This window comes from Cygnus atratus, chromosome 15 (genome assembly GCF_013377495.2).
Source record: "Cygnus atratus isolate AKBS03 ecotype Queensland, Australia chromosome 15, CAtr_DNAZoo_HiC_assembly, whole genome shotgun sequence".
Lineage (NCBI taxonomy): Eukaryota > Metazoa > Chordata > Aves > Anseriformes > Anatidae > Cygnus > Cygnus atratus.
This window is the reverse complement of record NC_066376.1, coordinates 8436739-8457911: the sequence shown is the minus strand read 5'-3', so window position 1 is coordinate 8457911 and position 21173 is coordinate 8436739. Positions and strand designations below refer to the sequence as shown.

The following is a 21173-nucleotide window of genomic DNA, read 5'->3' as shown; positions in this document are numbered from 1 at the left end:
GAGGTGGGTGCCAGCAGAGGATATACAAGGGCAGATGAAAGGTAACAGAGATGGTGGCAAGGTCACTAGGGAAGATGTGCCTGGGTGGTGAAACGCCCATGTAAACACCCCCCCATACACACACACATGCACACACACACACAGTGTACCAGTGTGCTGTGCCACAGCTGCCAGAAAAGAGAGGCTCTTGAAATGTCATCAGCTCAGGAACAGCATTATACTAACAGTGGGAGAATGTCTTTACTATAAGTAGTTTTATTTTTCTTATAAGTAGAGAAGCATAATTTAAGGGGTTGTTAAATTTTTTATTATTATTTTCCTAGATAGTGTTTTTGATCTGTATTTTGGAAGCATCACTGAATTTCCTCTCACACTGTCATTGCTGTTTTGTGAAGTGTCCTCATCAAAACAGATGTGAACCTCCAAAAGAACATTTTACCAGATTGGCACAATTTGAGCATGGGCAAAGAAAATCCTGAAAATACGCTATCCAGCATCTGAGTACAACTCAAGCTCCTTGACTCAGACATGGGAAGATGAAAAATGGTCCACAGAACTATGAGTGTTAAAGCAACTGTGAGGTATCCTCTTGAATTTCTACACTTTTTTTCCTGACAAAAATTGAGCCGCAACCAATCACCTTTTTAAATTACTTGCAGGGGAGAGTCTGTAGTACCATTTCTGCAGCCACTTTGCTCAGACAGCAAATGCTGAAGAACAGCATCACATTTTTCAGCACCTTCCCTGATGACCGCAGTTTCCCTTATTTTAAGAACTGCTGTAAGAATGCCTCCCTCTAAAGGTCATGTAGAACAAATCTTACATACACCCTCATTCCCTAAAGACAAGATTTGGGGTGTGGGAGGATTGCCATATTTTCCGTTTTCTAAGCTAAGTCTATGTATTTGAGGATTTAAATGCACTTTTTATATTTTACCTGTCTCATATGTCAGCAACTCGAAATTTGTCAGTTTTGTTTTCCATGAACAGAGAGCTAGGTTAACGTGAAATCACATACACTTGGAAAGCAAAGCCTGACAAACTGAAAAGCACTACAGATTTTTAATCGGACTGTCAAAAATGCTGATTTTTACAGCTCAAGCCACCAGCACTTTTGTTCTGTGCAAACAAACGTTTTGTCAGGAACCAGTCCTGCTTCCCTGATGAACTTAAAGCATTACTGCATCACTGTCAAGAACAAGGCAGGGTATTGTCACATGCCATCTCTGTCTTAGAGAGAGTCTGAGTATATTTTGCCCAAAGCCACACCAAATGGATATGGCAAAAGTGGGAAAAGAACCAGAAATCATGTGTTTAGAGAGTATTTCTCTTGGAATGCGTAGAAGCATATAACCTGAGTAAGCTACTATTTTATTTCGTAGTGCAATATACTGAACTAAAGTACATTGAAATGTGGACAGAGATACAGAGATTTTAGCTGATACATAAATGTGTTTAATGACCCTAAAGCATTCTTCAAGAGAGTGTACATGAAAGCATGATGAGTTCCTTCTTCTTTAGCTAATGCTGAAGGCCTCCAATTTCATTTGGCAGTCTGTACTGATGGTCTAGTGATTGCTGCAGACATTGTGAATATGCTTGTTGTCATGCTAAATACTGATTTCCTAGTGGTCAGAAAGTCATTTCAGCAGTCCTACTTTTCATCTTTCCCTGCGTAGGCTGCTTTTGCAGTTTTCACTACAGATATATAATTTTCTCTGTAGAAGACTTCTGCGATGAAGAATGGTTTTGTGTTTAACATGTTAGAGTGGAAGTCAGAAAAGCACAATGTTGATTTTGCTGCAGGTGCAGACTTTCTTATTTCACCTTCAAAGTGTTACCATTGTATTCTACAGTGCAAAACACAGCCCATAACCTCCTGTGTTGACCTCTGTACTTTTAAACTGAGCTAATTTAATGTTTGCAGTTTGTAGTTTGCTTGAGGTCTTCTGGTATGCAAACACTGAAGATCATTCTAAAGTTTGGATCCTTACTCAGAACATTCAATAAAATAAGCATGTAGAAGAGACATCTACATAGGGAATGCATGTTAATCATTGTCTGCAGCAGGCAACTAGAACATCATCTAATGACTCTTGTACCTGCCTCGATGTGTATTTCCACTGTCCTGCTTATTTTTATAAGCATATTTTGCAAACAAATTGTCTTTTTTCAGACAATTTACTCCTAGGGACTCACACAGATTTTCAACAAAGCCTACAGGAATGAGGCACCCACATCCCAATATCTTTTACACTTCATTAGGAGTTTCCTGATGAAGCTGAGTTGTAAGATATAACTGTTCAGGGTGGTTTTGAACTGTTTTTATTCACCCAGACCAGCCAAATGTGGTGAGGAGACTGCTATATGCTGGAATTGGTTCTTAGCACATGAGTGGGTGTGCTTTGGATGTTGGCTTTATGCGAGTTGACCATCTGGTCTATATACACTGATTTTAAATCAGTCACGCTCCCCCTACTTCCTAGAAATCTCCCTTTTCATGAACTATATATATACACACAGGCAGCAATTTCTCATTTTTTTCAGTAACATCACCTTCAGCTTTTGTGCCTTGAGAAGGAGGTGTTTGTCTTTGAGTCACCCCATCGTGCCTATTAAATGTCATTATCTCAGCATAGATTGTCAGTCACAGGCCACAGGGATCCTACAGCTGATCTGGTGGCTCACTGGGTAACAGACCTGCTAGAAAAGGTAAATGTCACGCTTTTTTTTAATAAATGGGAATGTGCGTAGAGAACAAAACAGTAGTGCAACTGCTGTACCACTTGTATGTTTGTCCTTAAGTTATAAAACTACGGACTAAAGAAAATGTAACCCCCGTGATAAATAAGACAGGCAAACTAGTGCCAACTGTCACACAGAGGGACCTTGACAGACTATAGAAGTGGGCCCATGTGAACCTCATGAAGGTCAGTGAGGCTAAGTGCAAGGTCCTGCACCTGTGTTGGTGTGATACGCAGTATCAGTATAGTCTGGGAGAAGAACTGATTGAGAGCACTTCTGCAAAGAAGGACCTGGGGATGAAAAATTGAATGTGCACCACTAATGTGCTTTTGCAGCCTAGAAAGCCAGTTGTTTTACCGTGTTCAGACTGTGCTTGGTCACAATTGCTGTACTATTCCTTCTATATCTGTGACTTCAAATGGTTACAGTTCGTTGCAGTGTGCAGTAGTATTTGTAGTGTTTGTTTATAAGTGTACACAGTCCGTCCTCCCTGTGGTGCCTTATTTTCATCAAGTGCTTGGGATTTTTTTCGTTAATTATCTTGATTTCAAAGGTGTGTAAGTAAAATTTAAAAGCAACAATATTCTGCAATGCAATTCACCGCAGGGGTTTATATTAACGTATAGTGTAAATAGTAAAACTCTGCCATGTGGACAACACTGATGTATGATCTTCTGTCTGCTGGTGACAAGTGCTCTGTATTCCCTGTGCTAGTAGGCCTGTGAGTGATCACTTAAACATTAGTGGAGGTGCCATAGATTACAGAAGAATGAGAGACACTTTTCATGTGAGCTTCAAGATTGGGTGCACCTAGGGCATGTAATTTGGCCAGGAGAACAGGCACTGTTCAGCACACTGCTGTGTGCTGCTCATGTTGTTTTCAGACATTGTTCTGTGTTCCTTCACAAAAAGGGAAATCGAAGCTGGAACTCTGTTCCTCTGACCTCCCCTGCCTTCTTTATGCTGCCCCTTCGGTTACTTTCTTGTTGCAGAAAGCAGCTGGGATGAGGGCAGGAGAGTGCTGGATTTCTGGATCGTTACTTTTTTCCATGCTGGGTATTTGCCCAGTGTACTTTGCTCAGCTCACTAGAGTACCGACCCTGCATGGCAGAGAATCAGCATATGTTTTTATATTAAACCTTTTCTGAAAGAAGGCAGATCTGCGACACAGTGAGGGTGGAGCTGAAGGGCGTTAGGAGGGTCTGGGAGTCGCTGGACAGAAGACATCAGAGCAGGCCCTTCCTGATTAAATATTGTGGGACTGGTAAGTAGATAATGATATACAGCAGGGAAAGGGTTGGGGTTTTCACCTAACAGATAGACCTAAGGCAGATCCTAGAGCTTTGGATCAAAATTTGGAGCTCACACTTTTTTCCATCCTGGTACAAAATCCCACTTTCTGTGAATTGTGGGTTTCCTTTGCATTCTCTTACTGCACCTTGGTGATTGAGAACAGGCCAAGAAGAGAAGGGTCTCAGGTCTTATATTCGTTCTGGATTTCTGAAACTAATTCCTGGCAGCCTCACAAATTCCCTGTGTGGTTTTGGGATTATTGCTTTGTCTTTCATTATCACAGCTTCCTGAGTGATTCCATGTTCACATAGTTTACATAGCCTATTTTAAGGAGTAGGGCATAAAACTTTAGTGCTTTATGGATTCTCTGTTCATGTGCATGTCCCATCTTCAGACTCCTCTTGCTGTGGCAATGGAAATTACAGCAAACGAACCAGCTTGTTCAGCAACGTGGACTGAACATCGTTTCACACATCCTAGGGCAGTTCCTCAGTGCAGGATGATTTTTCACTGTCCCAGAGGCTGTTTAGTGGCAGGTCTCCAAAAGGAGCTGCTGATATTGAGGCCAGAGATTTCCAGGTAATGTGTCTTGAGCTGAGGAGCTTGTCAGTCTAGTAATTGATTTCATAATTCTCTGCAGGGACTGTAGATGCCATTATGGTTTGTAGCTAGAAAGGCAAGCCATGAATTTTCAGTAAGCCTTTCAGATAGATGTGGTGACCTTGAATCCAAACCAGAGTGCAGTGAGGATCACTGGTGCAAGGTGTGGTTGGGGAGCAGTGTTTCATCTCTGACCTTCTCAGAATGTGCAGAGTACAGGGGAAGGGTGTCTCTGTCCCTTGGTTCTGAAGAAACTCAGTTGTGAGGGCAATAGGGTATCAGAGAGAGGTCCCAAACTACTCTGAAGTAGGGACAAGAGCCTGTTTTTTCAGGCTCTTACAAAGCTTGAGAATAGAGCTTGAGTAAGGTTTTTTGTTTGTTTTTGTTTTTCCTGATGAATTATTTTTTCACCAAAATACTGTGTCTTTAGAGGGATCAAAGCAATTCACAATTTCAGGGTGAATTTGGCAAATAGTTTTAAACCCTGCACAATTAAATAAAATCTTGCTAAATTTCAACACTTTGAAACATGTCATTTAAGTGCTTATAATACATTTCTGAGTGATTGTTCTAAAAGTTCTAAAACATATTTGAAGTTTTGTAACACTTTTGGGATTAATGAAATGTTTGGTATGATCCAAAGTTAATTTTAGTTTCATTAATCCTCAAATGTATTTCTGCAAAGTTAAGATGTTGCTTTAATTTCAAATATCCATTTCAAATTCAGGATAGATTTGGGGTTTTCTGTATGTGCCTTTCTATAATGCCTACCTGCTTCCAGAGGAGTGCTAGTTTGCAAGATGTTTGTGTAATTTAAGGCTGAGTTGGGGTGTGTGAGCTGAGCTCAGTGAATGTGGCACAGTCGATAGCAGGGTGAAGCAAGGTCAAGCCCAAGGAACAGACACAAAGCTTTTGCTGTCTTATGCAGACTGAGGAGTCTGTTGCCCATAATCATTATGAACTTCCATACTAAACCTATCTCAGAAAAAGTTCTTGCCATAAGTAATGTCCTTCCTTGCTTGTTTGGCTGAACTGTCTCTACCTGGAAATTTACATCATTTTTAGTTAAACTGCTGTCTCTTATAAGGCTCCCTATCTCCCTCCACACCAACCACACTACCTGGCATTTAATATGAAATATGTCGTCTCTCCATGCATTTTGATTTCAGTCCTGCTGCAGGCTGAATGATCACTTCTAGTCCAGCAATGCACTAGGCACAAGGTATGTAGATGTGAAATTGTAAGGCCATGTGTTGAAATTCAACATGAATGTAAGTGGTGATCTGGAGGAGGGGTGGAGTGAGACTGGCCTCCCTGATGGGTTATATGAAGCAAGGTAGAAAGAGGCACTGGAAAAATTTTCAGTGCAAAACCAATGCTATCCTTCAGGCTTGTGCAGTCCCACTAAGAATGAGGTTTGCTGCATAACCCTTTTGAACACCTAAACCCTATTGTGGCCTGGAGGGGGGGCTGCAGGAGAGTGAAGTAACCAGGGCCACCCCATCTCTGCAAAGAATCACAGAAGGGCTTGCTTAGAAGGGACTTTGATGCCCATCCTGGTCGACCCCCCTGCCACCCACTAGATCAGGTTGCCCAGGGCCTCGCCTAACCTGGCCTCGAACACTTCCAGAAATAGAACATCCACAGCTTCTCTGGGCAGCCTGTGCCAGTGCCTCACCACATCTAATCTAAATCTCCCCTCTTTTAGTTTAAAAAAGTTTTAGTCGGTTTATTATCTTACTCCAGGGCTGTGGGACTGCACTGGGAACCCAAGAGGTTTGGAGCTGGGATGGTGGGAACAGAAAACTAATGAAAGGGCTGTAGTCCTCGTAGGATCCCAGGTAAACCCGTGCACAGTCAGCGTTTACAGCATCAATATTTGTTCTATCTTTAAAAATATGTTACTGTAAAACAATTCCCCTCTAGCTGAATCCACAGTGGTTGCTGTGGTATCTGCTCTACAGTAACATCTGCTCTCTAAAGAGCCGTACAGAATCATATACGGGCTAGACCAGGGACACTGGCAATGGAACTCAGAAGAGCTGTGAACTCAGCCAGCCTTCTTTGATCAGGAAACCATGCTACACAGCGCCAGGCTCTCCTTGTCCCCTGTCACTCCAGATGCCATTCTGTGCGTGGGTTTGGGAATATTTAACTAGGCACTGGCCAGGGGTGCAGAACTGTGCTTTTGAGAGGCAACACATTTTTTTGGCAATTTAAAGAGACCCTACCATGGCCTTAGAGTCAGTTTTTCAGTCCAGCCAAGCCAATCTAGCAGCCAGCTGTCACTGCACAGAGAGGCCCAGTCCTCCCACTCATGCCTCCTGTTGTTTCCTTGGTACCAGTACTGGCCCACCAGTTAGCCAAGCCAAGCAGATAACCAACCCTGCCAAAAACTACACTTTTTGGCTTTGGCTTTGTGATACACTTTCTGTAAGGCTCAGATGGCCAGACCTAACTCTCAAAGTTAGTTGCTCAAAAGACCCCACTAAGTTTCTTCCCCATGAAGAACAAACATGAATGTAATAGAAAAACCTCAAATCTGCCTTCACCTAACCAAGCGCATTTCAGGGAAAGAGTCTTGCAGATCTATATAATACAATTACAGACACTAAAATATTGTAAAGAGCCATTCCCTGAAGTCCAAACACAGACGAGAGATGCCATCTTGCTAAAACTTCAATAAAAGGTATGGATGAAAATGTAAGACAGAAAAGCCATCTCTGATTTTTGAATAGCTGGAGTCTCACCTGTTATTGCTGTGAACCACCTCCTTACAAAATTAGATAACGGAAGCAGAGAATGCCAAGTCACAACTCCGCGTGTGTGGACCCATCTTAGTATCAATATCAGTCTTACAGAACAGACCAGTATTTAACCACCTCAAAAAGCAATCAGTGATTGTAGCCATAGTCAGAAATAGATACATGGAGAACATCAAACAAGGACTGCTGGAGGACAAAGCAGCAGCAGAACAAATGTACCTTGATGCACCAGCATCAGCTGTACTCTGCAGGGCTACCAGGGTAAGAGACAGCAGAAACGATACTCACAGAACTCCACCAGTAGGTACTTTGTTTCCTTCAATGCTCTGTCAAAGTTGCTCTTTTTCAGCAAGAGTACATTGTTTTCCTTTTTTATTTTGGGGAGCTTGGCTTTCTTTAGTTTTGTTTCATTTGGGCCTATGCTGTCTATAGCCCGGAAAGCTGTGAAAAATAATAAGAAAGACGGACATGTCTTCATCTTGCTCTGCCTTTACTCAGTTACCGAAAAAGAAAGGAGTAAAGGAGCACTAAGCAGCAGTATTTGCTGCTCAAATGGCTGCTGTTGTATCAGTCAAACTAAGGGGCTGATAAGGTTGATAAGTCTACTACCAGGGGAGCCAACTGCACCTTTCCACTGGAAGGTTAATGTAGTTAATTACTTCCTCATCTCTAGTAGTGTTTGGAAAAACAACTGTGGAGACAATGGGTTTATTGTTTCCGTAAATAATCAGAACAAAAGCCTGGAGAGAAGGTGAGAGCACAGGAGGAAACATGCCCGCAGAAGGGCAAGTTGATTCGTAGTGCACCTCTCCAATTAGACTCCCTGCTCCTCTTACCGTTACCCACCACAGAGCTACGGACAAAACAGTAAGTGAGGTACCTAGGAAAGTATCTGGTGGCTGCTCCTCTGGTTAATATTTGGTTGTCTGTGGCACTTAGGGAGCTACATCTTACAGATCCAATTCAGAGTATGCTGAAATCAGGGAAGAACTCTCCTTGCTTTGTGTATGTACTTTTAGTGTCTGTGTTTCTTGAGCGTGTTGTCTGTGAGGCTCCTGTCATGTCACATTGCAGCTCAAGAAAAATGTCTACGTTGTAGGTTAAACCAGAGGATTTTGACATTGATTCTCATTTGTAGCCCATTTTCATGCAACATGAAGGGCTTGTGACCCACATTAATTAGCTAACATCTGTAGAGTAAACTGAAGGTATCAAATGTACTATTTTATTCTTAGGATAGCTTTCAACTATGTTTGTGAACTCTAAGACCTCCTAAAAATACCGTATTAAAAGGTTAAGAAGGTGCCATTTACTAAGAAATGGTTATTTTTGAAAATATTTTCCAGCCTGTAATTGTATTCTGTATTCTGGCATTTGTTTCACTGGTGCAGGCGAGGACTGAGGTGACTTGAAGACAGGTCGGTCCAGATAAGTAGAACCAAATTCATAGTTAAAGAAGTTGCTCTCTGGAGGTGTAAGTGTAGCTTTGCTCCTTCATGCCCTTAGACTACAGGATGAAAAATTTGGTATGAGGAGGGTACTGCTAAAGGGAAGGAGGCTTCCTAATTGTGGTTGATTTGGTAAGTCTCCATTTTCTTGATGATAGCAGATTGCCTCAGTTTAGGTTGTTTTCATTCCTGGTGTGAGTGGGCCTTGGTTTCAGGTGAACTTTCTATGAATCTCGAAGGCTTTGGGTTGTAATGCACCTTGAGAGTTGTCCGATTAGTGCTTGTACAGGGTGCCTAATGAAATCAGGGAGCTGTGTACTCAGGCTGCTTTCAAGATAAGGCCACACGAATACAGATACAGTAATCAGGTTCTAAAGGGAAAGAAAAAAAAAAAAAAAACAGGAAGATAAGAGTCTCCTTTTTGACTTTGTGGTTGTTTTCTCTTTGTAACAGAGAAAACGTCAGTTATTCATCTCTTTTTTGAAGCTGTCTTCCAAGTAACGTCCTGGGAGGGTATAAAGCATCTTTCAGAAGAACGGGGGAAAACTAACAAGGCATGTTTAATCTGAACAGACCATGTTGTAAATTACCCCAGAACACAGCTTAAGGCTCCCAGAGCACACACAGGTAGAGTGACAAAGCCATTTGCTTACAGAGTTGATTTTTCCTTGTGTGCCACTGAAACAAATAGCAATTGGAGCAAATTCCTCCTGAAAACCTCCTACCAGGTAGTAGGCACCAATTTGGAAAGGTCTTCTAACCTCCAGGAAGGAAACTGGAATAAGAGGAGGAGCACACACAAGTCCTACTAGAGTGGCTAGATCCTTAGGGACTTGATTAAACTCATAAGTTTAATCAGAAGATTTGCATCCAGGAGTAAAGAACCGGTTTTCTTGACTTCCAAAGCTGGGCTTTAAATAACTGCGGTATCATCTGTTCTGTCTCTTCTACATGAGCCTGCATGTTGTGTGGGCAAGACTAGAAGTGGTGGGATTTTCTTTTTGAGTATATTTTACAATGTATGTATTTCTTGAAGGCACACACTTGAGATGAAGTGAAAAGCAAATGGAAATCTTTGGAATTTCATCTTTGCTTGCCTACTATTTATTTTGTGTTTATTCTATACCCCCCCAGAAAAATAGAACTCACAAGGAAATATTCACCAGTTTTATTGATGTATGCTTTCGTGTGGGGAATCGCCACCTAGTGTGTATTCAAGACATAACATAGTTACATATATAAGTTTGAATCGGTGGGATAAACAATGTCCTTACTTCAACACATTTCCTAACTTTTAGCAGTAGATCATTTCATTTCTGTGAGCAGCCAAAGTAAAATATAAAACTTCCAAGAATCAAGAGAGAGAGATTTAGAAAAGAACTGGCTAGTGAAATTTTATAGATGGGACATGAGATTTATTCATCAGCTGAAAAATTTATTCATCAGCTGAAAAAGCAGAGGGCAGATTATAACGAAAAAACAGTTACAGTCTCTGGAAAAGGAGGAATACTTATTTTAAGAATCAAGTAAAATAGTGGGGAAAGCAGGGAGGGCACACAAACAACCTATTTGTTTGAACTGGTTTGGATTCATTTCTCCAACACCCCAAACTCAACAGCATCCAATATCTGTCTGTTTTTAGATGTATTTTCTGTCATTGCAGATGACTGATCCCTGTTGGTGTTCATCTGATATTTTTTTCCGCACTGTCTGCTAAACCATCATTTATCATGAGGTCATTTGTTAAATCCTGGATTCCTCAGTGCTTGCAGATCCTCAGGTCGCCTTGCAGATTATTCCATGGATGTAACAGGCTTCTTACATCTCAGATTATTTCATACTATGACTCTGTAAACCGGTGTGAAAAGGAACTGCCAGAATATTTCAACTTTGCAAGTGATGTCTTGGATAAGTGGTTGCAACTTGAAAAGGTAGTGTTTTTCTTCTACTTCGTAGACTTTGGAACAAATCTCAAATAATACAAATAAATTTTCATTATGGATGCTGTATAATATTGGCTGGAGAGTAGAATGCAGTATTTTCTTTGTCAGAAATGTGGATATCACTCTAGGAGACTGATGGCCAAGGATCATTTGCTTAGTCTGGAGTTATTTTGGATTAAAAATAAACCTTTTAAGGTTTGTCATCTATAATATATTCTGTTGCATTCTAGGATGGAAGACGACCAGCAAATCCAGCTTTTTGGTGGGTAAATGAGGAAGGAGAAGAGGTGAAGTGGAGCTTTGAAGAGTTGGGATTCCTGTCCAGGAAAACAGCTAATATACTTTCTGAGACATGTGGCTTGCAGAGAGGAGACAGAGTTATAGCAGTTCTGCCTCGTGTTCCTGAATGGTGGCTACTGAATGTGGCCTGTATGCGAACAGGTGAATAACCTTATTGATTTCTTAGACACAGAAAGAACGAAAATAAATAAATGTGAAAAAAAAATTGCTAAATCAATATATATATTAAAAAAAAGTGAGCAGGAATTAGCTGCTCTGCCCTGTACAATTCTTCTCTTATATAGAAGGAGAGTTGGCAGCACCCACACAGGAACCGAAACAGCATTGTACTAGATGCTGAATAGACACGGTTCAGTTAAATGGCATCCTCAGTTGAAGACAGTGGAGATTAAATGTTTACAACCTAAGGCCAAACTTGACCAGACCCATTATCAGAATGAACAGTTTTAATGCACTAATTTATATGACTACAGTGGTTTCTAATTCAGTACAATATTTTTCTGTTCTACTGTTAGTTTCACAAATTCTTCAGAAGAAGTTGAACCATTTCATTTTTAGTCTGCTAAACATCCATTATAAAACAATTCAGCATCAGCAGGGACACAATCAAGTATTTTTGTATTGTTTGCTCTGTGATTCTTGCAGGTTGCAGATGAGGCTGAGACTCAGGGAATCCAGTTCTATTGTATCCAAGATTTTCTTAACTATGACATGGGAATATCATTCAGTAGCTCAGTGCTTCAGTTTCCCAGTTGTAAAATATAGCAGACACCTATGAAGGTGCAGGAAGACTGAAATCAATCATGTAGGTGTAGGCTCTTGAAATTCTTGGGAAAAGGAGGTATAGAAATCCAGAAAATTGTTTTTCCCTCTGAAAACGTGATTTCAAGCACATTGTGCCCATTATCCAAACTCACATTTATTCACATTAGAATACTAATCCATGCTTGACAGATGCGTTGACTGAGCAGTATGTGTAAACTACCTGACCTCAATCTGTTGAGGTCTATATACTATGTCAGAGATATTTATTCCGTATTGAAATGAACAATGGCTTTATGCCACATGTAAATGTTATCCAAATGCTGGCCTTATACACTTAAGTGGATGGTAATTTCACTACTCCCTTACTTAGTTACAGATCATGAAGGAAGTGTTAAAAACAGTCTAAATCTAGATCTTACTCATCAGACACCTTTAATGTGGATGACACAAAACCCAACATCAGTGTTGCAGATTTTGGAGGTTGTTCAGAGCCAGATGAGATCTGGCAGGTTGGGTCTATGCCAGGTCATTCCTTGACCGCAAATTCACCCAACTCTGCCTTCAAAACATGAATTAAACTTTGTTCCTTGTTCTGAAAGAATAAGTTCTTGGCAAGCAACTTGGCTTTTCTGTGACTGGGGTCATGTTGTGTAAACATCGTAAAGATAAATCGTGAATTTTCTGAATTGCTTGTTGCTTTTTTCCAGGAATTGTCTTTATTCCAGGAACATCCCAATTAACAGCCAAAGATATTTTATACCGACTCCAGGCTTCAAAGGCCAAGTGCATCGTTACCAATGATACACTGGCACCTGCAGTAGAATCTGTCATGTCTGAATGCCATTTTCTGAAAACCAAATTAATTGTAGCCAAAGGGAGCCGAGATGGGTGGCTGAACCTCAAAGAACTCTTTGCGTGAGTACAGCTGTTTTATCAACATCTATGTGAAATAAAAGAAGCTGTGTTAGTGAGGTGATGTCGCTGAGTTTGGGGATTCCAAAATACAGATGAGTTACATTTTTCCATCCCTCTGCCAACTCACTGTAATCACTTCATTAAGTACAAATTCCTCCAGCATACTTTCTGGGAGCTGAACTCAGGTTTCTGAGCTTCACCTTACTCAGCAACTTGCCAGCTTCTAAAATGTTTCTGTTTCCACCTGCAGTCACAACACAAATGCACAGAGTACTAATCTTGCAGTTGTTTGTGCTCGTCTTCTAGAGCCCAGCCTAATGTCTCTTTAATTCGATGAGATGATAACATTGCCATAACATCTGTTGGTGCCCCACTAACATGGCGTCAGTTATTTCTTCCCTTGACTGTTTTGATAGCCCAGACAGTCTGACAGTTCATTGGTATCTTGAACTTAAATGGTATAATTTGTCTGTAAGACCACCTTGCCTGGCATCATAGCCTGAATATGGCCCCCATTGACTTCGAAGTGGAAGACAGTATATGTTGAGGCAGAAGTTATTTTTGCATCTACCTGTTGTTCTACAAAAAGTGTTTTGAGAGCCCTTGCAAAATAATTGTGTGCAGTCACTGGAATATGCTCTAGGTGCTCACGTTGTGAAAATTATGATATACAGAGCAAACTTGTGAGTAGCCAAATGTGCTCTCTAGCTCTTACGTGTGCTGTCTGATGCAACTATTTATTTTGTGAGATCATATAGCTGGGGCCAATCATTTTCCTGTTTATCTCCTAAACCTTAAAAAATAGTATTTCCTTTGTGGAATGTAATAGCTATCATATACTGTTTCTTCTGAAGGGTGACATCTGCTGACCACAAATGCGTCAAGACAAGAAGTCGAGACCCAATGCTGATCTATTTTACTAGTGGAAGTACAGGTTCTCCAAAGATGGTGGTACAGTCTCACGGCAGTTACGGCATCGGATTTGCAACCAGTGGCAGGTATAGCTTGTGGTTGCTCCCAGTGTACTGATTATGTGATACAATCACTAATTGAAAACGGGACAGTAAAAACTATGGTAAATGTAGGCGTTTTGTGAGCATAGGATCATGTTTCTTCCTCACCTTCCCCTCTCAGGGTGAAGCACTGGTTATTAAAAACTTTCGTAGACTCAGTTGAGATCATCAAGCCACAGGATTTTATCACTCACAGGGCTGACTGCAGAGTAGCAGTCAGGAGAGCCTCCTTATAGCAAAACCAGGTAAAGTTGAGTTCTTTAGTATTATGTAAGCCTTCCCTGAGAACCAAAGGCCTTTGGACCACAAGATTGTATCTTACAAGTCACAGTTCACTTGGAATCTGGCTTGGCAAAGGTTTGCTTTCACTGAGCATCTTTCTCATTTGTACTTCCCAAGGAGTCAGAAATTTTGTGAAAACCAAAAGATGCATTTCCCTAGGCATTCTCTGTTGAAAGTTGGTGGTGTGAAGTCAACAGAAGTAATTTGTTTAAATTCCTAGAGAAATAATCTGGGATTTAGCTGATGTCTCTAATACACAAGGTGAGGAAAATGTGTTCCAAATGATCTGTTCAGCTTTTGGTCTGGATCCAGATTCTGCAACAAAGGCCAAGGATGCTTTTGCACTGTTCAGAAGAAAAACAGACACTTGAAATATTAAACAGGAGGAAACGAAGGGAAAAATGTTTTAAGATTTTCTTAAATTCTTACAAACTTTCTAAACAGCCCTACTTGCTGACACTTCATGTTCTAATGGAAGCCTCCTGTCGTTTCCTTTAATTGTGGTGTGACTTGGGCCTGAGTCTCTCGCACTGTATGAAGCATTTTTTCCCTCTTTGCTTTATCAGGTACTGGATGAACTTGACTCCCTCAGATATAATGTGGAATACCTCTGATACTGGCTGGGTAAAGGCAGCTTGGAGCAGTGTTTTCGCACCATGGATCAATGGATCATGTGTTTTTGTACACAGTTTGCCAGAGTTTAAACCAGCAGTTATTGCAGAGGTAAGCATAACATTTCTTTTAATGAAAGCATAACTTATCTTTTAAATAAAGCTAATTTTTGTTGACCTTTATTTCCATTTTGCATAAATGAAGCAAACAAGGTAGATTTCGGTGCATATGTACCAACTGCTCTGTAGCATCAAGCATGGTACTTCCCACATCCCAAACAACTATCCCTCCCTTTGGTGCCCGGTAAGCTAGAGGAGCAAGTGTTTTCCCTCCTGGTTAGGCCATGTGACAGGGCTACAGGGTGGAGGATATGTGGTGAAAGATGCAGGATAAAATTAACTGAAGATCACTGGTGTCCTGTCCCATACTTAGCCTAAAGCAAAGCTTGAATATGAACTTCTAGGTACTTTGGGAGAAGGGTGGGCATTGGCCAGTAATAAGAGTTGGGTATGAACCTGAACTGGGGTTCTGCTATCCTGAATTTTCTGAGAGTTGCCAGTGTGCCTATTCCTCCGCTCTGATTCACAAAACCAAATAGCTGGGCTGTTCTCCTCAACATCAGCCTCGTGTGTGGAAGGGAGACCCAGATTTCCTCAGGAACAAACTTGGAAAAGCTTCATTCTTATTCATTGTTTTCACTTTGCCTTGAGCCTGGGACGTGATTGCCTTGGGAAGGAGGAAAGGGTCTTAAATGGAACTACTAGCTACTCTCAGCGGTCATTCATTCACGAGTGATTTTTGTTGGACGGAAAGTATTGTTTTTTTCTACAGCAGTGGCATTGACTGGTACAACCACTCCATGGTCAGGATGTCTCAGGCATTCACAGTTCTTTGTTGAATGTTGAGTCTATCTGGCATTCGTAGGAGTTTCATTTTGCAAACATTTTAGCACATAAGTCATGTTAATGTCACCTGACACTTACAAAGTCAGACTCACCATTACATTTTCTTTTCAGCAAGGTAACTTTCTTTTTTTTCTAGACTCTCTCAAGATACCCCATCACCACCTTTTGCACTGCCCCCACTGCCTACCGCATGCTTGTCCAACACTGTCTGAGCAGGTACTGCACATCTGTTGCAAGGGTAGCAGAGAGGCTGGGATATAATGCTCTGACAGCTCTGGCTGTTTAGTGCCTTATGTTGTTTTATTTTTTCAGATAAAGGAAAACTAATTAGCAAAAATTTGCTCTCAGAAGAGAAGGCTATGTTCTGAAACATGAGAATATGTAGTCACACCTTCGGCCATTCAGGCTTCAGGAATGGGGTCTTATTAAAAACAGCACAGAGGAAATAAATTAGATGTGTTTTAAGGTATCACTTCCTTTGAACTTATGGTTCACAGTTAAATTTAAGACAACGAGGATTTCAGACAGCTCTGGATCCAGGAACTGTTGGAGTACAGTGAGGTTGTTCTGTATACTTGAGAATGAAGTGATCATTTAGAGGACTTTCACATGCTGAGAGTTATCTGGCAGCAGTTGCTACTGGTTTTGTTACGCTGTAAAATATTCAGCTTATGAGAAGTAGTCAATGTGATTTGTAAGGAGTTTTCACACCTTTAGTGATGTACTTACTCTTCTTGTACAGGTCTTTCATCCTGAAAAAAACCATCCCTAATTTAGTAGACAGCTCAGGCTCTGTGTTCCTATTTAGCCTTTCTTTTGCTTTAGAAAATTCTTGATTTGGTCTTAGGTGTTGGGATATAGCCACCTAATTCAGCTTTCCAAGAACATCTGACATGCTTGTTCAGATTGCTCTGGTCAGTTCTTTCAAGAAAACACCTTTGCTTGCTTTTTTTCCGACAAAATTTGTAAATCCTTTTTTGTTCTTACCAACTCCCAGTGACACAGAGAGAAATCACATTGTCCTCAGTGGTAACATGACCAATCTAGGAGTTCAATCCAGGAGCGTGTAACAGGATGATTATTGTCAATTTCAAACTAGCTTGTAAAGTTTCAGTTATACTTTATTTGAAAGTTGAGGGAAGCTGCGCAGGTAAAACCATTCACTGCTATTTTCAGAAATTAAGAAAATTATTTTATTTGCTATTCTTCTCAAGCTACAAGTTCATGAGTCTGAAACATTGTTTGTCTGGAGGGGAAGCACTCAATCCTGAAGTGATGGAGCAGTGGAAAATCCAAACAGGGCTGGATATCTATGAAGGCTATGGCCAGACTGAAACAGTACGTTCATTTTAATTCCTACAGTATGCCATTCCAAAGGTGACAGTACCCAAGGCATGATGTGCTTTGATAAATCAACGGAAAAGGTGAGAATCATTTAAATTAACTTCTTTTTAAAAGGAAGCTCCTTGCAAAAAGCATGCCAGAAGTTACCTCAGATCAAATAACTTGTAGTAGAGCTTTTCATCATCTTTGCTTAAAAAGAAAAAATAAGAAGTAATTTGCTCTGGGTATCAGCTTGGCCCCTTTGAGCTTCTGATGGGAAGAATTAAATCAGTTCACATCCCAGACCATTCTGTAAGCAAACATAATGAAGCTATTATGAGTCAGATTTCAGGCGTCCTCTCCTCTTATCTTTGAGATGGTCCCAAGTAAATTATCCCCTTATTGAAATAAGACATGATCATCTTGTATCTGCTATCTTGCAAATTCAGGTGTTTGCAGAAGAATCCACTGGCTTAGACTGAGAAAAAGCAACCACATTCCACAGGGCTGACCATTCTCTCATGTGGTGGAGAACCATGGTGCTTTAGTCTTGATTCAGTCCTGGTTGTTACAAAGCCATGAAGAGGTGTCACGCCTAATGCAAGCTGATAATAAAGCTTAGAAAATGCTGCGCTAATACGAATACATATCTGTTATGCAGGTAACAATATGTGCCAATATGAAAGGAATGAAAATTAAACCTGGCTCTTTGGGAAAAGCTGTTCCCCCTTACGATGTGCAGGTATGTTGATATACTACATCTGAGCTCAGCTGCAGTTTAGGGTATGTGCATAAGGGGAATGCTGTCTGTGTCCTGGTCTGTCATTCACTTGTTACAACACAAGTATTTCACAAAGCTAGTCAAAGCAGTAATGGTAAGTCCTTTCCGCAGATCATAGATGACCATGGAACTGTTGTGCCTGTAGGAAAAGAAGGCAACATCGCTATTCGAGTTCAACCTGAACGACCATTCTGTATGTTCTCTGAGTACATGGTAAGTCTGAGTTAGCCTCTCTGTGCCTGCTGAGAAGCTCAAGAGAGACCCAGGGCAAAGTTACCTTACTGAGGAGCAGAATTTCATCCAGGATCTTCACAGGGTCTGTCTAGGTTATGTGAGAGCTCTGATCAGTACACCTGATCAAGAACACACAGGCAGGATATAACTGCATCTTGCACCATGAAGCAGGAAGTACCTTGTTCCAGACCTGTATATGGCTCTTAGCTTTATGGGATTTATATTCAGTGCATCACTCCCTTCTCTTCCTTTCCACCCCTATCCTTGGATAAAGAGTAATGAAGCAAAACCATAAAGGCTTCTCTAATATGCCAAGAGCCCAGGGAGGGTTTCCAAAGAGCGCAAATACCTTACTCCTTAATATCACTAACATCTTCAATGTTTCATCAAGTCTTATGTTGTCAAGTTGTTTTTTCTTATGTAGAAAAACAGGTAAATGTAGTTAATGAAGTTTTTCTTGTAGGTCACCTCATTTAGGCTTTCGTCTTGAAGGTCGGGGGTGAAAAGTTTCTGTTGACAGGAGATCATTGTGGAGACCCCCTGCAATAAAAAATCATTTCTCTGAAGAAAATGAATTACATATTTTAGCAAAATGCTGTGTTGGATGGGCATTTTGAAGGATCGCACCCTTTTTTCTAAAACAAATAGGTGTATGCAAATGCCATCTCTCATGCATTGCCTGTTCAAAACTGCTAAAGTGGCTCTTTTTTTTGATTGAACACATAAAATAGCATTAAATATATTACTTTGAGTCTAACTAAAAAATAGCCTTGATCATTTTTAGCACTACTCTAAAGCGAATGAATTACGTTCCATTAACTATCAGATATGCTTTTCTTTTTTTGAAATGTTGGTTGTTGTCAGGATAATCCAGAGAAAACTGCTGCATGCATGTCTGGAAACTTTTATGTCACTGGGGACAGAGGGATTATGGATGAGGAAGGATATGTCTGGTTTGTTGGAAGATCTGATGATATAATTAATTCTTCTGGGTAAGTCAGTTGCTTTTAGATTTGATTGTTTGCCTGGTAAGAATGTTCTGTTTTTTAGCACAAAATTCAATATCAAAAGACCAGCTGAATGACTAACTTGCTATGGCTGTCATATTTATGTTTTCTCCTAGGTATCGTATTGGTCCCTTTGAAGTTGAAAGTGCCTTAATACAGCACACTGCAGTCATGGAGTCAGCTGTTGTTAGCAGTCCTGATCCCATTCGAGGGGAGGTAAAAAGTAAAAAAAAGAAAAGATGTGGAAAGAAATGTGTTTTATTCTAAGCATCAAGTTCTCTATATATACCAGGCTTCCTTGGAATGAAAAAGTTGCAAATTTGAAATTAAAATGAGTTAAAAAATATTAAACATTCCTTGACACATCTCAGAATTTCAGCGTTTTCCTCTCAATAAGTTCGAGGTGGAAAAAATATTCTATTGTCGCATTTTTGTCTAAGAAATAGTATTAGGGATTTTACTCCTTCTGTTTTGTCACTAAGCACATGGTAGCAGAGAGCTTTTTGTTGTTGTTGTTTCAACATTGCAACATGTTTTTTTGAGGTGAAACTTTCGGCTGTTTTCTGTTCTAAAACTTCTGGAAAGTTTAGTAGTGTATAAAATCAAGAAGAAAAAAGTGGAGGAAAAAAACGAACAAACAAAAAGCCCTGTACTTCAGTATGTGTCCTTTATTACAACTCATTCCATAATAAACAGCAATAGCCCAGGACATAGGAGATTAAGAAAAACTTTCTTATATTTTGGTATTCAGTTTCAGCAACAAAAGTATCCCTTTATTCCTACATCTGGAACTTAATGGAGTCCTTTAACTTTTGTGGTACAGGTAGTCAAAGCCTTCATTGTTTTGGCTCCTGCTTTTGTATCACATGATCCAGAAAAACTAACTCAAGATCTTCAGCAACATGTCAAAAAGGTGACTGCTCCTTACAAGTATCCAAGAAAGGTAAGTACACTACAAAAAGGTCTTCTAATTGTGTCAGGAACTGAACTGTTTTTGTCCTGCCTCAGTTCCTTTTCAACTGCTGACTTACACTTTAAACATAGTTAGATAAAATAAAAATAAATTAGAGAGTCAGCTGTAGCCCTGGGTTTGCTGTTTTCACTAGAAAGAACCCAAAGGAGGAAGTGGTTCCTTATCTTTATCAGGGACTAGTCTTACTTTCATGAATTACAAGATTTTCACAGTGATTCTGATGGACAAGGCATTCGTTCCTACCAATTCCTTCCTTGAGCTCTGTTTAGACTCTGAGCCAAAGCAAAGTAGAAATTCCTGCTGGCATCAAAGGAGTTGAAAAACAACAATAATTTGCTTTCGTAATAGCTGAAGCACACACACCTTCAGGACTGTGGTTCTTGCCCCTGCAAGTACTGCCTGTGCAGCCCAGCTAAGATGTGTAGTAAGGAATTTCACCATCCCACCCCCAAGCTGTGCAGCTTCCCAGCTTTTTACTCTATCCATAATATTGGTATGTCTTTCCTTGCATCTCAAAGATTAATCAGAATTTGTTTGGCTAAAAGTGAGCATGCATTTTTGTCATTCAGGTGGAATTTGTTCAGGCTCTGCCAAAGACAGCTACTGGGAAAATCCAGAGAAAGGTTCTAAGGAACAAAGAGTGGGGAAAAGCATAAGATTAATGGAAATGGAGGAGGAGAGAAAATTTCCATCATCCATACCAGCCATCGCAGTTATTGGACTTGGCATGTTGTCATGACCCAGAGCACTAAGAGAATGTATGGAAGAACAAGCTACGGGGGGAGAAAAAGGAGGTAACATTCATGTGACTTGAGGACATATGATATTAGAACCACTTTTACCATTGACCTACAAATTTTCAGAAGGAAGAAGATGCAAGTAATTATGAATGAAGCATGAAAGAGAGAAGGCAGAGATTGAAGAGTGCACAAAAGTTTAATTTTTTTACTGGAATTAGTATAAACAGCAGCTTTATTAAAAAAAAAAAAGTCTACAACAATTTTTACTATTACAAATAAATGATAATTTAATAAAAAAAATCTTTACCTGTAATGAGTATATGCAATGATGAAGTAATATTCTCTCTTTAAAAACTGTCACTATAATATTCCCAAATTCTGTCTGGGTGGAAGGAGAAAGACAACTTCAACTACTTCTTGTCTTGATGAATTTGTGATCTACATAAATGGTTAAAAGGGGAGAAGAGAATATACAAAGTGCTTCAGGTTAAGGTGCAAATTATACACAGTTCACAACAGTGTAAATGAT

At 40.2% G+C, this 21173-nt stretch overlaps 1 protein-coding gene across 1 annotated transcript; it reads left to right on the top strand.

The window, feature by feature from the left end:
- Window positions 1-10581: 10581 nt before the first annotated feature.
- On the top strand, window positions 10582-20703 carry LOC118249127 (acyl-coenzyme A synthetase ACSM4, mitochondrial-like). Its single transcript, XM_035548804.1, has 13 exons — window positions 10582-10782; window positions 11025-11235; window positions 12567-12774; window positions 13629-13772; window positions 14636-14792; window positions 15723-15802; window positions 16801-16924; window positions 17571-17651; window positions 17802-17903; window positions 18789-18916; window positions 19048-19147; window positions 19755-19874; window positions 20474-20703. Exons 1-13 carry the CDS (start codon window positions 10582-10584, stop codon window positions 20558-20560), a joined length of 1743 nt encoding a protein of 580 aa, XP_035404697.1. The 3' UTR covers window positions 20561-20703.
- The last annotated feature ends 470 nt before the right edge of the window (window positions 20704-21173 follow it).

What these genes read in the sequence shown, in the direction of transcription:
- LOC118249127 (XM_035548804.1), top strand. Translation starts at nt 10,582, where the DNA reads ATGAGGTCATTTGTTAAATCCTGGATTCCTCAGTGCTTGCAGATCCTC. An exon ending in AGTGGTTGCAACTTGAAAAG is followed by an intron (nt 10,783 to 11,024) that starts GTAGTGTTTTTC and finishes GTTGCATTCTAG; the next exon opens with GATGGAAGACGACCAGCAAA. An exon ending in CTTACAAGTATCCAAGAAAG is followed by an intron (nt 19,875 to 20,473) that starts GTAAGTACACTA and finishes TTTGTCATTCAG; the next exon opens with GTGGAATTTGTTCAGGCTCT.